This window comes from Zosterops lateralis (assembly GCF_965231275.1).
Source record: "Zosterops lateralis genome assembly, chromosome: 4".
Lineage (NCBI taxonomy): Eukaryota > Metazoa > Chordata > Aves > Passeriformes > Zosteropidae > Zosterops > Zosterops lateralis.
The window spans coordinates 25689006-25706870 of NC_139765.1; the positions used below are offsets into that span (position 1 = coordinate 25689006).

Consider the following 17865-nt stretch of genomic DNA (forward strand, 5'->3'; position numbering starts at 1 on the left):
ACCATGACTAAACATTTTACTTGCAGTTCTTCTGTACCCTTGACTCCATGAGTCACCCACAGACAACTCATGCACTAATTTTCAGTATGTTCTCTTGGTAATTTGGAGAAGGCCAGGGTGAGCTAACAGATTGCACAGCTTTTACCATTCTCATTCTGGGCAGGAGTTGCTGTGGGTGACTGGTGGTGCCATGTATGTGAACTGGCTGAGAAGTGCCAAGAAGGCATTTCACTGTTCTGCAGCTCACACTAAGAGCAGCGTGCAGAGACAAGGCAGTACATTGCATTGGGTGACTGGAAAGCCCCACTCACAGTGTGTGCTTGTGGTGGTCGATGATGCACCGTGAGCTGAGGAGCTCCAGAGCCCAGAGCCAGCCCGTTGTTCACCACGTAGGTTGTCTGAGGCATTCGCACAGTCACACCTGCAAGGAGCACAACGAACACTGTGAGTATTCAGTACTTACATGCAGCTAAACAGAACCTTGGAAAACCAACTCCTTGGTTCAGCTGGATGAAGCTAAATTTCAGATGAACTCCAGCTGCCAGCAGATTGATGAAGCGCTGCGTAACAACAAAATCACCTCCCATATTCTGAAGCTATAAAAGTGAGAGAGAGCAAGTGCTTGTGTTTGCAGAGGGGACAGAATGTTGTTTTAGCACTTTGTAGCATGAAAGAAATGGGTAAGGAGGAGAAGCGTGGGAGATACAGGGAGCTTAAATATGAAAAGAACAATTGCATCATTTTGGGATTCAGAAAGGAAAAGAGACATGCTACTGAAGCACAATGTTATCCACTCAGAAGGCTGTGCTGCGGATGGCACTGAAAGCAAAAAAAGGTAAGTCACTGTCCAAGAAGCTTGTCCTCCCTCACAGAACAGACTTTATGATGGGCACTACTCACAGGCATCACCATTTCAGTCATTCCTACAGCAAACTGACCTGCTTGGCAGGAATAAACTCGACAGTTTCTATAGCTTTGTAAATACTATCCAAAACTCTTGCAAGCTACCAAGTTTTCATTCATTTTATACCACATTTAATTCTCTAAGTAACACTTGATCTATTCACTGTTGGAACATGTATGTTCTGTGAACTCAAAGCTTTTGCACATTGTTATGGATTGTCCAGGTTGTCCCTCAATTTCTGTCTAGAAATACAAGATTTGGAGCAATCTCTACAACACTCTAGTTCCACACTTGTGTGAGACTGAAGCATTCTAATACTCCAGAAGACAAACTCACAGAACAACACATTATCAGGAAACCACAGCTATTGTATGGCAATGTCTTCTCTTGATAAACGCTCATGAAGCTACAATCCATAGGAGATGAGTGTCAGAAGATGGTGCAATCTGCAAGTCCAAGGCAGGGAGCTCAGAGTGCTGAATTGTAATGCTTTAATTATAAAGTGCTAAACACTGGGTATGTGCTTTGTATCTTTTTCTTACTGGAATCTCTTCAAGAAGCTGATGAAGATGGGTGAACTCCTGTGGGATAAATAGTCACCTGACCTGGCTACTTCTCCTCTATGAGAACCCAGTAAGATATGCTGGTTTAGTTCTGTCTCAGGAAATTAGAACCATCTGAAGATGGTCAGAAATGTCTTAATAAGACATAAGATACAAACACACCATCACTTGTAGGTACGGATACTATTCACTTGAGGCAGAAGTACAAAACTGCAACTTGCAAAACACTTTGGATGGGTTCTCACAACCCAGTCAATTTTTCAAAGACAAAGTGCAGCAATCTTACTCAAGAAGCATCTGCTACTGGCACTAAAGGCTGTTGCAATGATAATATAAACCGATATACATCAGTAGCAGTATCACTACACCAGGACATCACAAAAATAGGCACATACTCATAAAACAGGGGAATTTATGTTAAACATAAAGGTGTTAAAATAACCATAGTGTAGAAATTGTGGGGAGCAAGAAAAAAAGACAGTTAAAATCTACCACTTTCTAACAAAATATCATTTAAGTTCTTTATTTTTGACGTCTATTACTCATTTCAGAAAATGAGTTTGCTGCTAGCAGAAAGTATCAGTCATGCATTTGCAAAGTCAAGGGGAACTTGTCCACATATCTACTCAAGGAAACTCAAGCATGTATCAATTTCTGATACATCCAGTGAGAAATTTCATCTCTTCAGATCTTGAGAAAGGAAGAAAATTTGCTGAGCACAGGACGTCAGAGATTGTTAAGGAATTACATTAGCGTGCCTAACAGAAATGTAACTTTTAGACAGGAAATCAAACATGATTTTCTACGTAAGTATGCTTTAAAATTCTGCCATAATAAAAAAAATAGTCTCTATCTTTCTCAGAACAGTGGTGCTTGTCACATTACTTTCCAGTGCATTGTAAAGTATGGGGCATATCAACCACAAATGCCTAATTGGCAGAGCTAGAGCCTGGGATGACTTAAATCCAATTTTTCCTTATTGACATAGCTGCAAGTGGATTTTCTTAGTATTTCTTAGAATTTTCTCTAGTCTGTAAGATGGGAAAAAAACCCCTAACCTCTTTAACTAGGACCAGTATTGTAAAAAGACCAAACAACAAACCCAAATCAAAAACCTGAATGCCACATCCATCAGGTAGAACATAACAAGCTCTGTCACGGTAAGAAGCACATGGAAGGGACAATTCCCTACCTCCAGTCTGTGGGGTGACTGGCCTTAAGCCTGGGCTGGTCATGACAGCTCCTCTTCCAGGATTCTGAGCTGGTGGTGCAGGAATAGTGGTATAGACCACCTGATGGTTAGTAGGGGTTCTTGGTATAGGAAGCTTGGGAACAGCTGGAGCCATGGGCCGATGAGTTACATTCACTGTTGTTGATGCTGAAAAAAAAAGACAGAGCACACCCTAAATCTGAATTCCATGACTCAAAGCCATATGCCTATTCCAGCATGTACATCTCCTTTGGAAAACTGACTCATCTGAGCCATGTAAAATAAAAACTGTCACTGTCTGCTTTGGGTACTGCAAGAAAAGTGAAAACAGCCCAAACAGTATTTTCACCTGAAATATTCAAGTCAATATAGATACAGCTTCCTAACAGAAAAGATAAATATAATATCTCCCCCACTCCCTGCAAAGGTCCTGTGTGTAAGGACAGTGGAAGAATATAAAATCCACCAGTCTGAAGAACGCAGCTGTCATAAGATAATTCCAATGCCAACTAATGTTCAGCAGTCATATACAGAAAAAGAATGAAAGAAAAAAAACAAGAGGATCCATGTTTCTTTAGAAAGGGAAAAACATAATCACACTACAAAGTAATATCTAACTAGGGCTAGAACTTCAATGTCAGCCTTGCCATTCCCTCTGCCAAAAGAATTAACTGCCAAGTGCACAGGGACAGACACAGGAGGGATGCTAATAATGTTTTTCCCCCATTACTTTAAGAAGGTACAGGTCTCTTCTCCTTCACTTTTACTAACAATAGTATATTTAATAATTTCCATGACCATCCTTAGCAGGATTTCTTCCTCTCCATGGAATTAAATTGATCCTGAATTCTTTCCAAATCAATAGTACTATCATTCCCCTTCATCAGTTTAAAAAAAAAAATTGTTATGGGAAACTGACTAGAATGAAAGATTATGAAGTGACTCAAACATTCTGAATATTCATTTTAAAGATCAGCACCATGTAGAACACAGCAGTCAAATTCAAGAAAAAAACCCAGCCACTGCACTCCCACCCTGATGTGAGTTACCTGTGGATGGTAATACATGGATGGTGGTCTGGGAAGGGCCACTTGTTGGCACACCTGGCTGCTGCAAAGGGCTTGGCTGCAAGGGTGGCAAAGGCTGCAGGGGTCGAGTCAAGGGCTGGGTGGGTATGCTCAATCCTGTCACAGGTGCCTGGCTCTGGTTCTGCTTCTGCTTTTTGCCATCTGCTTTGAAACAAACAAAAGATATAGCCAATAGCAAACAAAAATTTTCATTTCTAAATCACAGTTTCAAGCATCACAGAGGTTTACAATCCTTTCTTTCCTCTCCCATTTACAGACTGGTGAGGATATTCCAAGCATGACATTTCTCTGACCTTTTTTGCTTATGCAAACAAATCTGCAGAAAACTCATTCAATTCTACTTGCTTTCATCACTGCAATCTCTCCTGTCCAGACATACTCCACAATGTTTTATTCTATTATCATGAAGTCCACATATTTCAGAGCAATTTGGAAACTCAAATTCAATGGAACACTGCCAAAGTCTTTAAAAATTTCTATTAAAAAAAACCCCTAAAACCTTTAAAGGCCTAAACACTGCAGTACTCAAATTTTGTTCCCTAAATAAGTCTTGTCTACCTTTGATGTTTACATCTTTTTATTTGCTGACTCTTTCCTTTGTTCAATCTATTAGTCAGTCCTCTTGCTGCTATTTTGAATTTTCATATTTACTTAAAAAAGGGGAAATTGCTTTCTAATTTATAGAAAACTTTAAAAAGAAATTTTGTTTTATCACACTGACACCCTCCCTCAACATGACTTACTGACTTGTGATACTGACCAAATATTGCCTGTATCTGTAGTTTACTACAGCAATACCTTTTCCTGATTTAGTTCATTTGTGACTACATAAAATATTCATTACAGTGCAAGTCTGTATCTAATCAAGACTTTGCACAAGTTGAATAAAGAAGAATTGAGAAGCTTTCATCTGGACATTAAAGCAGTAATGGGCAAAGGAGGCATCCCTGAAGAACTAAAAAACACAAGATAAAAGAGTAGATTTTAAGGGCAGTCATTTAAAAGGATTTTTCCCTAATAAAACTGTACATGCATCAGCCACTAGTTTAGTAAAAGAGCATAGAGTATAAAGATGAAAATGTGTAAATACTCATTTTACTCTTGAGAAAATATAACAATAAAATGAGGACCACATTTAAAATGTTCTGTTAAGTACACCAGCTAGATTTCAAGCGTTAAGAACAGGTTTAATACTGGCATAGCTCAAAGTGTTGGGGTTTTTAGCAGTTTGAGACTATTTTGATGGTCTCACTATTTTGATGTGTTTCACACTAGCTGCTAACAGCTTGAAGTGGCAGTGCCCTTCACAAACTGCTGTACGATTCTATGAAACACAATTAAGAATCACAGAATCATCAAGGTTGGAAGAGACCTTCAAGATCATCTAGTCCAGCCATCAACCCAGCCCCAGCATAATCACCCTCAGACCATATCCCCAAATTCAAGACCTCAAAAAAAACCCACAGTATGAACTGCAGGCCATATTGTCTTTCTGTAGACTCAACAACCAAGCTACTTCACTGAAGCCATTGGATGATGTTCTTTTTTTTTCCCCCCTAAAGTCTATAAAAGGAGCAATGAAGGGATGCCTATTTTGATAACAAAAGGTGAGATCCTTCCTGCTCTTTGATCAACTAATAGGCCTTGTGATTGGTTCAAGCTTCTTTTATTGTCCATAATTGTGAGAGATCTCCTAGTGTTCAATAAACTACTTGACTCTGAAGAGATTCCTACAGAGATGCATACATCTGTTTACTTCAAATATTTACAGACTGAAGCACATCTCAACTACCACTGAATAATTTCAGTGATGTGAGTGCATTCTTAGTCATGACTTAAAAGATGCACTTACAATCCAACAAGCAAAAACCTTTACACCCTAGTGCTGTAAATGTGGTTCAAGGAAAGATGACAGTCTGGAAAAATGTGAGGGCATTTCAAATTTTGTTTTTAATTTCAGACAGAGCAAGTTCATTTACCCTTGACAAATCAAGGAGAGCCCTGATGACATTCCATGACTAGAAACTAGGTCAGTGTTGCACCACCCACAGGAAATGATGTCAGATAACTAACTAGACATCATTAAATAAATGGAAAAAAATGGCAAAGGCTAAGTAAAAAAAAACAGCGGGGAAGACTGGGTATGTAGTAAGCACAGGACTAAGGTTAAAAGTCATTATGGAACAGTTTCAAATATTAAATGAACACAGCATCGTATTACTAGCACATGTGGACCTAGAGGAAACAGAAAAATATAGAAATGAGCAAAAACCGGAAATTGTTACTACTGGAGATGTAAGAAAAACTACTGATTTAATACACAAAACAGAGAGAGGGACTAGCTTTCATGCCAGAAACAGTCTACAACACTGTAATTACAGCACAAAGGAGTTTTGAACAGTGTTCTAGTTCATAACTGGTATAGATGGATTACAGAACAGCAAGCATGCCACAGGTATGTTCAAGAATATGAAAAAAATTATCCAGAGATCTATAGATTTGTTAATCAGATAAAACCTCATAAAATAAAAAATACTATGTATTTAATGTTTTTCCCTACACAATAATAAAAAAGCAGAACATAGCTGTTTTATTTTAAGAGTACATTTACATATCTTTCTTAGACTACAGACCCACTTTAGACTAAATCTATTAATTGTTTCAATACTCATACAAAATAATTTTATAATCCTTTTATAAAAAGGCCAGTAAGGCCCAAAGTGCAAGTATGGCAAGATACTTGCAGACAGAAAAGTATCTAATTACTCTTATCATGGTTTCTCAAAAATTACACACCACTTTCATTAATAATTTTTGCACAAATCAGAAGATGTTATTAGATATTAGTAGATATTATAATCTATTTAAATACCTTTTACAAGTAACAGAATTAGGTTTACTTTTTACATGAGTGACAATGCTGTAAAGAAAATAATCAGGAACTGAGTGTTCCTAACAACACAATGTAAGTGTTGCTCTTCAATTTGAATTAGTATTGAGCTAATATTCCTGCAGGAAACACCATAAGGCTGCAAGTATTTTCTCTCCTGAGGTTGTGTAAATCCAGGAGAAAATAAAATCTGCTCCACATTTGCTGTAAACAAAGTGCAGCAAAAAAAAAAATTGGTCAAAAGTCTACAGATGCTTATGATCATGCAAAAATTGTTACAAGTGTACTCTTCCTCTGTTTAACCTTGAAGTTATCAGACTACATTCCTGAGAAAGTTGGTCAAAAATCCTAGTGCTGTGTTCTCACTGCATGGTGAAACTCAAGGTTTTATTAGAGTTTCCCATGTTTCTACAGCTTATATAAAAAGCCACTGACTTCTCACACAAATTCTAAACTTGAACTAATCTACATTGGCTTCATACTATCAGCTTCTGCTTTGCAGTGAAGAGACACACAGGAGCTAACCCAGCACAGAAGTACTCCACTAACCTTTCTCCTAATGGAAGGACAATATTCCAAGACCTTACAACTAAGGGGAAAGAATCTCAGAATATCCCACTGCATAAATTTTAAGATACTGGCTCAAACTCCAAAAAACCCCCAAAAAACTAAGGAAGAATTAAGCTGCAGTGGAGCTATGATTCTGTAGCACTCCTACCCAGAGAAGCAGTCTTGCAGTTGTATGTGCAACTGTGGTATTGATCCTTTATAGCCATTGTGAGGTGAACATCTACTTAATGCAATTAGGAAGAAAAAAGCTTTCTGGAAAAGGTTATTTTTAGAAACTTTTAGATAGAAAAATATTAGCTGAAATATATTACAATACTGTGACATGCCACTTTAAAATGATTCTATGAAACGCAAATCCATTTTAATCTATCTGCTGGGTGTCTTTTACAGAATATTAAACAGGACTGAGGAGGATAACCTTACCTGACAGGCTTGCACAGTCCCAAGGTAACCATCTTTTTATCTTTTTGAGAACTAACCCTCAGAAGAGATGACAGTGATAAAAACGTGATTGCCTCAGCTATTCTGCCACTCAGCTCGTCAAGTCAAAATCCTGGTTGAAAAGGACCTCTGGTGGCTATGCAGTCCAATTTCTTGTTGAAGCTGGACTGTCAATAACTTATTCAAATGATCTGTGGTTTTGCCCTGGTGAATCTCAAAAAGATTCAAGAAGACACTTTCTACCATCCCTCTGTGCAGCACTATGGTGACTTCTTGCCTCCTCAAGTTGAACGTCATGGCCACTGCCCCTTAATATATCATCTGGAACTACTGAAGAGAGTTCTGCTCTATCATTTTTGTAAATATCCTCCAAGTAGCTGTAGGCTGCTCTTACATTGTCTCTTGCTTAGCTTTTCACCAAACACCCTGGTCTATTGATCTCTTATGACAGGTCATGCACTCCAGGCCCTCATCATCCTGACATCATCAGTGGGGGCCTCTCCAGTGCTACCACAACTCTTTAGAGCTCGAAGAAGAGGGAGCCAAAACTGAACACTCTATTTCAGCTGTGGTTCCACTAGTGTCAGTTTGGGGGAATAATTAAATTTAAATGAGAACCCACTGTTGGCTCATACTCAATTCACTGTGCATCACATATCCTGTACTGATAAGAGAACCAGACACTCAGCTATATGAATTGCATCATGCTTCCCTAATACTTGTGTACATCACACACTCCCTTTTTGGTAATAACATCACATGGAACTGTTCAAGGCCAGGCTGGATGGGGCTTTAAGCAACCTGGTCTAATGGGAGGTGTCCCTGCCCTTGGCAGGGGGGATTGTAATGAGAACACCTTAAAGATCCTTTCCAAAACAAACTATTCTATAACTCTATGATTTCTTTCTCATTTCTTTCTGGAAGAAATGCTACCACATGCCAAAATGATTTTCTACATTTGTGTAATACAAACGCAAGGCAATAAGCTATTAAGAATGTTTGCGTAGAACTTGAATGCACAAGCTAGAGAAATAACTTATCAAGGTTGTCCAGAGGAATCAAACTTCTTGATGGCTGGACTTGAGAATGTAGCACAGGGACATGCATTTAGAGACCTGAGAGAATGGAAATTTTACCTCCAATAGTAGAAATATGATTTTTTTCCAATGAAAATGACAGCACAATACAAGGTCTTACATAGAGACTCTTTACTTCTGTTAAGTACTATCATTCTTCACTAATCCAATGCTAACTATAATTAGACTGGCCTACATTTACACATGATTTATATAAAAGGAAATGTGTTCTTTTAAATGACAAAGTGCATCTGAACTGCCAAAGTACATAAGAGCACAACTGTATTTACTCTGCTCTTAGCATACAGTCCTAAAGCAAGCAACAGTTTGCATTTGGTCTTTAAACTCTTGCACACAAAGTGTTAGTTAAACAAAAGATTAGAAGCTGTAATACTCTAATGCCTAAATATCAAATGTAGAATTTAAAAGGCCTTTAATTATTATCAGTAAACAGAACAAATAAATACATCTAGAAGAACTTTTGGAAAGATCATCAAGAACTCAAGCATCACAAATTACTCCCCAAGCCTGAGGTATTTAAGCACAGATAGCACTAATGCTTAAAGTAAAGGAATGGTAAAACTCTTTAAGACTGTAAGCAAAATTTATTTCATTTAACACCTAACAGAATTTTTTTAACCAGAGTCCTATCTAACAGAAACACTGAAGAAAATAGACTAAGCAGAAACAGAAGTCCATTTCTTTCTGCCGTTCACAGGATGAAATAACACTTATAGCTCAATTATCCCTGCAGCTAGGAAAGTATTTTTCACCCACCTTGAGAACAGCTGTCATCCTCTTCATCCAGTGTAAGATCAATGACACCTCCTGATTCATTTCCTGTGAATTTCCCGCTCTGAAAGACAAAACTCCTTTGTTTTGCAAAAGCAAATCCAGGGAACACAGGTGGAAAAGGGACACACTGAACATTCAGAAGGAGAAGTCTCAGAATTGATACTTATTAGAAAGGAACTGATGAAATGAGGAAGAGAAGGTAATTTCAGGCGAGTATCTCAGGACTTGAAAAATGGTCAATAAGCAAAAAACTGTATTGCAATAACAAGTATTGAAGTATTTTCAGCTTTGTAAAGAGTAAGAACCCCTGATGAATAGTAGCATATTGCTGTTTTACAGGTAAATGCATAACAATTTGCTGTTATAAAGTATATTTCAACTATGAACTAACATTTTAATCTGGTTGTAATCTGTCCTTTCATCCGTAATGGCATAACTTTCTGACAGAGCAGTCATCAGGGCAATATATTACTTATCTTGAGACAGCTTTGCCTGTGTACTTATAAAGACACTGACTTCACATTAAAAAAAGGGAAAGCTACATGGAATTTGTATGCTTACAAAACACATCAAAAAGCTATCAGAAAACTCCAATTGTATTCAGTAATTTCATTACTGTATTCTCACCCATTATGACAAAGCTTAGCATTTATCATTCTATATACAAACCTATTTTTAACCTTCCCTTTAGAGAGCATAAAGGGATCTTTTAAGCTATTGCTCAGGTTAAATGTTTTAACAAAAAGCCCTAGAAGACCACCAAACAAGATTTATCTTCTAGATTAACTGCTGTCCCTTGGCCGGTCAGACTCTGGAGATCACTGACATTTTCATTAGGTGATGAGAAAAATATGGTGGAGGTCTTATATATTTCTGTGGTTTTAAAGGTACTTTCTAGAAAAAAAATCATGATTATGAGTTTCTACTTCCTTAAACTTGCTACAAAAATTAGTTGAGGTTTCTTCTTTTTGTTGTTGTTTTGTGGAAGAGATTATCACTTATTGTTGGACTGAACTAAGATTTATGGATTAGAATCAACAAGTTTCCTTAGGACAAAGAGTTACAAAAACATAATTATCAAAAATCTTTGAGTAATTAACATGGAAAAAACCATAAGTTTTGTACCATTTGTACACAGTCTGTACAAATGCTGACATGATACACCCTAGGAATATTAGAGATTTTTCTGTGCAGTCAGATGGCGACAGATGCACAAAGCCTACGCATTGAGATTATCTGCTCTATGACCTTTCATTTGGGTAAAACTAAGCCTTTTAAGAGGTCTGGAAGGCAATTCTCACACAGACAGGGTTCTGAGGAGAGGCAAAAAGAGGTATCTACGTATGATTATTAAATGCAAGTGGAAGCTGCCTGGACTATCAGTCACTGAATTTGGAGTGCCTGACATGACAGTTCTCTTTATTATCCATTAATACAACCTGGTTTCTTTTTGCCTTTAAGTTCTGATGCTGCCACTGATGAAATTCTGCTAATAAAATACAATACCAAATTTAAGTAAGAAATATCTAACTACTTATGTTCACAGGTGATAGAGATCTCTTACAGGAACTCATCTTTCCTATAAATAGAGAAATGTATTTCAGAATTATTAACTATGGAATTCTTCTGTTGAGTGTTGCTATTTAAAATACTTTCTAGCTTCAGGTTTCTTAGTATGACGAGCTGATTTAACCACTTGAAGCTTAAGAAAAAGGCATATTAAAATAATCAATGATAAATTGATTTGCATTAAGTCAAGAGAAATTTATTTCCAACTGGATGATTTTCCCAGCCAACAATTTTGAACCATGTATTGTGTATTTTGAACCATGGCTCTCTCTGCCAGGATAAAGCAGATTGAAAAATGGAGAGGGAGATTTAAAAGGAACTAGAGAAAGAAAAAAAAACTAATATCAAGCTATTTATTTCTTTCCACTAAAAAAATACATTAGTCTGAAATAATTTCCTTTCAATTCTTCCTCTGCAAGGAAATCAAAATCCTTAGAAAAATACTCCGTATGACAGCTAACTGTTTTGAAGCCCTACTTAACTGTGCCAATTGAGAAAGTTCCTTGAATTTCCAAGTCAGCAAGTGTCACAGCATGCATTTCTTTATTTTGATGTGTATGAAAGGCCAAAATCTTGAGTTAATTAAACAGGCAACTATTAAATCGACTCAGCCAACAATGTCTCATATATGCAATTCTCAGGAAGAAAGACCTCTTGGGCAGCTACACTATTCGAAGTTTTTTATTAAATGACCCTGGACAGCAATGTCCTCAACAGGAGCCATCCAGAAGTAGTTAGGCTTTTTCTTCAACCCACCTTAGCAGCTGCAGATAGATCTTTAGGGCAGCCTTTGAGCAGAGCTCTGGATACACCCCCAGTCCTGGTTCCAAGACACACATTCCAGCTACTCCCAGCAGATGCTGTACTCAATTCACAGCACACCATGAAGTCCTGTATCCCCAGCCTCCCCAGCTAGACTCCCTGACTTCACCAACCATGTATTTCCTTCAAATGAAATTTAGGGGTTCAGAAAAATCTTAAGGAAACTTGAAAAACCAAAAGGGCTGAACATTGTGTTTCCTACCTAGAGGAGCATGTAGGCAGAGTATTCCCACACAAAACAGACTGCTCATTATGCCTATCATAAAGGTCACGATTTTGACTATTTGCAGCATCCACCTACACTCATAAGGAGGAGGGGTAGTATCCATTTCTGTATCCCATAGTGTTGGCACACACAGTTCAGATACTTGTAGATATCGCAAATTCAAGAATGAAAAGGAAATTTAGGAGGAACTGGCAATCAGGTGTTAAGAGGACGGGTCAACACTACTTTCCCATGGTAAAATTAGGTATCTCATGATCTGAGAGAGCAACTTTATCACCTTATCCCAGATGTTTCTGGAGTACTGACACCACCAGAATGGTTAAGACCTACAAATTTGACTACAGGGCATCATCTCTGTGAAATGCAAGTAATAGTTTTCAGAAAACCCTGTGCCCAACCAAACAAGAAAATAAAACCAACCTTTTTTTAGTACAGTGACTATTTTACCCAGAAATTCTCTCAGGGAAATTTTTGTAGTACAAGGACTTGTGAAAACTTCAGTTTACAACAGAGCTATATTTGAGGACAGACTAAAGAGAAACGACAGCTCCTTTCTTCCTTAAAAAGAAGGGAATAGGATTCTTTGGAGAAGATTGCCACATTACACATTAGAAATGGAGATTCAGACGTGCTGCTCTGAGCAAAATTAGAACCCAACTTCAGAATGCTTGCAGCCCCGATGAAGTCAAGAGGGAGCCCTAGCACTGGGCTTTCAGTCATATATGAACAACACTTCTGTTTGTGTCAAAAACTGAAACAAGAGAACAAGTCTTTCAGTTCCTAATACTAGATTTCAGCAAGCATTTGGGTAGAAACTGGTAAAGCAGAAAAGTGTAGTCAAAGCATTCTGGTGTGCTATCACTTTTTAGCTATCTCCAAACACAGGAAGCCAACAATATGAAAGTGCTTCAGCTGCTTTTTGCAGAAGAACAGATTAAGCCATCTTAACACCTTTCTATCAGTGCAGCCACATTAGTGAAATAATTAAAACCATTTAACAAGAACCTCAAACATATGCCTGATGGTTTAGTTCACATATTGCCTAGCAAGTCTTAGTAACAAAGGATTCACACACCTTAGAATACAAATAAGCTGAAATAGAAACAAAACAGCCACAGCAATATAAAGTGATCTGTATATATTTTAAATGTTGCAGTTATAAACACAAACCAAACACAAAATCAAACAAACGCAACCAAAGCAAACAAAATCACAATCCCACAAGCCAGACTGTCATCATTTGTCACAACCAGTGCACCCGTCTCCATATCAAACAGAAGCTTTTACCAAACTTAAAACTGATTTCTTAAAACAGCATCTGGGCAATTTCTAGTAATCTAGCAAAAAAAGTTTACATTGAGATTTAAGAGAAATGTAAACTACCAAATCCCCTTTTCCATTCTTTTACAGCTCATGTATCTTAAAATATGTGCCTTTAAATTCCAAGTAAGTAGAAATCCTCCAAAATATTGTCATTTACATTGCTATTTTGGACCCGTGTTATCACAGCAGGTGAGCAAAGCTTGTATAGCCTGGAAGAAGCAACATCATGAACAGAACCCTCCAGTTAATCACAACTGTATCTGAGCTGCCTCAGCTTAAGTATCTCTCCTTTCATAGGGCAGTCAGCAGTGTAACAGCTTTAACACAAAACAGTGGAATAAAAGAAGTGAATTAGAAATGGAATTAAAAAGTCAACCTAACAAATCCCACTCTGAAATGACAGAGTTTTAAATAGATACGTAAAAAAAATTTAGAAAGAAAGTAAGAAAAATACAAGACTTCATCTTTTCCTGACTTTGCGGTTTTAATATGGTCACATTTAGTCTTCAGCTGGTAGGTGCACTTCAAATTGCAATTAAAATGTTTTGCATAAAAGCAATGTGACCTGTAACTGAACATTTCATACCGAAATCTAGTGTAGCTCCAGCCCAAGACAACACGTCACTTGGAATTGAAAGGCAAAACACAAAGTGAAGTGGAGGGAGAGGACTGCAAGGTATGACTAAGAGCAGAAACAAAGGTGAAAAAAGGAAGCAGGAGGAAGAAGAAAGGTAGCAGGGGAAAAGAAAATAACAAGCCATGCAGCAACTGAGCCTGCACCACCATAAATATGGAAGGATGGGATAAGTGTATTGCAAAGTTACTTTGCTATTCCCAGTGTTGTGCATTTTTCCTGAAACAGCCCACTGATGAGAAGGCCCTTCACATTTACAATCTTCATCTGTTTTGAAAAGTGCGTTTTTTAAAGAAAACCTTGTCAAATTGCAGCCCCTCTGCCCCAGCTGCTTTAGCCTGCGAGGTCTTCTACACACCTACTGCAATTACCAACATGAAACAATCTGTTCCTGTGTCAGATGCCTCAGGCAAGCATCTAACTTGGCAAGTGTGAAGACAAAGCATTTTAATGGCAAACACAGAACTTGTGAAAGCAACAACTAAAAGACCTTAGAAGAAATGGCAAAACTGAAAGTGTAAACACTCATCCCTTTCAAGTATCTGAGTGAAACCTGTCGAGTCCTGAAATAGACATCATAACCTCTTCTAAATTCCTCTTTATCAGTTACATGAAAACTGCTTTATAGTGAATATGGAAGTTAAAACAACGAAAAGTATGCATAAAATGAATGCAACTATTCAAATTTGTGCATTTTTTCCTACTTCATATTAGAAATTAGTATTTCTAAGTGTTCTACTAACTGCAAAACTTTTGCTTAAAACACTTTCAGATTTTCTTGACCATGAAAACGACTAGAAACAAGACTTGTTTTTAATTAACTACACAAAATCTCTATTCATATTTTAGTAATTACACTTCAATTCAGGGTTTTCTACAAAGAACCAGTAAAAATTACCTATGCTCACAATTTCACGTATTTTCTACTGCATATGCATAGACAACATAGTATCTGCTTTCTTCCAATCCCAGCCACTAAAGTCTTTTTAAGAATGGAAGAAAGTACTGAGAAATAGATCGACTGAAAAATAAGATATACTTATGGGGATAATTGCTAGGAAAAAGCAGCAATAATACAGTTTTCCTTGAAAAAGAAAATAATTAGACATTGACTTTCTAAAACCAGTGTCATATGATATTAAAGAAATTTAAACAGTAAGTATAATAGAAAAGGAGTTCTTAGAGGTAATAAAAATCACAAAACTTGTCAAAATGGATAAATACAGGGTCACCTGAACTTGACGTTACAATTAAGATTTGCAATAAAACCAATGCCAATGTTTTAAAATTAGGAACTTTTTTCCTTCTATTGGAAAAATATCATAACATCTCCTATGTCACTGACTGCAATATCAAATAATTAATCTACACACTAGCAAACAGTATATTAATAAAGGGGAAGCAGAAGGTCATCAGCCTCGCAATAAAATGAAGGGCTGTCTGGTATTCAAGTGATTCTGAAGCAGTTTCCTCATCTCCCTCTAGAAAAGTAGGGACATTGAGACAGGCTAGCATCATTATATGTGTTTTTCCACTTGCAGTGACCATTTTACAGTGTTGTAAAATACACTGGAGTGGGAGAAACAATATTACCTCAGCTTTGCTATCCAGCAACTTTTTCAGCTCATTACTGCTGCAAATTAAGTTGATTCATAATTTTCAATTTTGAAAAGAAAGAGAAAGCTTTTTGTAACAGAGACCCATCCCCACAATTTTTTTGTATTCCAATACCACAAGGAAAACAAAGGTAAGGAGGGAGACAGTTTAAGGACCAAACCACATATTGGTAGACGTGACATTGAGAAAAGAGGTTATCTCCCATAACTGCAATTGTGACATTTAAAACAGAAGAAGTTCAAACACTACAGCACGTATACACCAATGGCAAACTATTGTAGAAAACTGGAAAGAAACCTGTAAAGCTCAAAAGGAACAGCTCAACAACATGCACATGTATTATACCAAATGAAAACGCAAAAGCTACAAATTAGTATTTTGGAGAAATTTCTCAATATGTACTTCTCTACACACACACGATTTACATGATTTAAAATATTTTGGTATTATATAACACCATAGTTCAGTTCATCACTAAGAGATAACAAGGTTGTTGATTGTAATGCCACCTGCTTTTCATAAAGGAACATTTCAGTATGTAAAAGTGAAAAATTAAGGGGAAAAATGCAACAATGAAAAAAATACACTGCAAAATAAAAAAATAATTTCTGGGTAGTAAAGAACAAAATTCTGAAGAATATGTATGGCACACTGACACAGTGCAGACAATTTTATTAATAGTTTCTAGTATAACACACTAGAAAAAAATCTGGAGGTTGCAAACCAGACATTTCATAAAGCATTACACCTCCGCAACAATACCTGACGCACCAGGGCGTTATATAATAGCAAAATCAATCTTAAATTTTGGAGAGTGATGTTAAAAATACATCTTGGGAATGGGATGCATGTAGAGAGGGTAGCAATACTGTGTATGCATAATTATAAGGTCAATATTTCATTTTGAGTCATCTGTATACAAAATTACAGATTTTAAGCAGCTGTGAAAACAACTTTTTTAATACATTTTGAAGCATTTTTCAGTCACAGACTGTTTCATTGTCAGATTTATCACTCCTCAACTGTTATTTTTTTCCAATACAGTAGCTCCCACAAAATTGAAGTAATTGTCCCCGCCTTACAAAGATGTCACGAAAATCTACTCAACCAAGTACCAAATATATTTGTTCTCTCTTACCAAGATAAAAAGGAAAATGATAATGTAATAAAGGAAGCAGTTTACTAAGATGAAAGTTTATACAAAATTTCACAGTGCTGCAATACACGTTTTGATAGTGTGTGGTTACATACTAGTGTAGTACTCAGAAACACTTTTATGTGTTCCATTCACGATTGCTCCATTCCCCTTACCCTTAACTGGTACTGTGCAACACTTCCTACAGAACAAGAACAATGCAAGCATGGGAAAAAAATTAATAACCAGTTATAGTAACCCCTAAGTATTATATACCCTTCTCATTTCTTTGGTGCAAAGAGCAGATGTCGGCTTGGCTACCTACCCTTAATAACAAGAACACAAATAGAGACTGGTTGCCAGAATAGCTGGTTTTAGATGCTAGCGATCCTAGTCCTGATTAGAAGTTACAAAGAAACACTTGACATGATGCTAGAAGTGATTTTCTACAGCTGTGATTCCCCTTTTCCTTTATCAGAGTTAAAAGGATATATAATAAACACAAACATACATGCGCACACACACACATGTCTCTTTACTGGTTCTTACTCTTTGAAGGTTAAACATCTACTTTAATTCCCCAAGACTCACTGACTTTCCCAACAGTATCATGTGGGATGGCCATCTTATTGACCAGTAAATATATTTATATTAGTTTTCAGTTTAGTTTACTGTAGCTTTTAAAATGGATACCATTATCCATGCCTGGAGTAATGGCATAATCAGTGAGATTGTTTTAATATCTGTCCCAATTTTTTTGGCCTCAAAATGACAAATTTGAGCCTATAATATGCAAGTATATTTACCCATTAAAAGCTTTCTCAGTACTTGGGCATAGTTTAAGTAATACAGATACAGTTGCAGGGAAAGACAATCACTTTAAAAGTCACATCAGAATGGATTCACTTTAACTGTGTTCCTTTAAACAGCCATCCAATTCAGCTACAAAATGTCCTGCTAAGTACTTTAAAATTTAGTTTTCTAATTAGTCTCAGGCAAAGG

General features: G+C 37.0%; 1 protein-coding gene across 2 annotated transcripts in view; it reads right to left on the reverse strand.

Moving 5' to 3' along the window:
* Positions 1-17865, reverse strand: part of ATF7IP (activating transcription factor 7 interacting protein) — a 61047-nt gene that overhangs the window by 6483 nt on the left and 36699 nt on the right. The window contains exons 11-14 of one of the 2 annotated variants that reach the window (XM_083859735.1): positions 9520-9598; positions 3727-3909; positions 2660-2845; positions 312-421 (exon numbers count right to left, since the gene is read on the reverse strand). In XM_083859735.1, the coding sequence (XP_083715861.1) occupies positions 312-421; positions 2660-2845; positions 3727-3909; positions 9520-9598 (558 nt within the window). The remainder of the gene's footprint in view (positions 1-311; positions 422-2659; positions 2846-3726; positions 3910-9519; positions 9599-17865) is intronic. The other variant, XM_083859736.1, reaches the window with a different exon arrangement.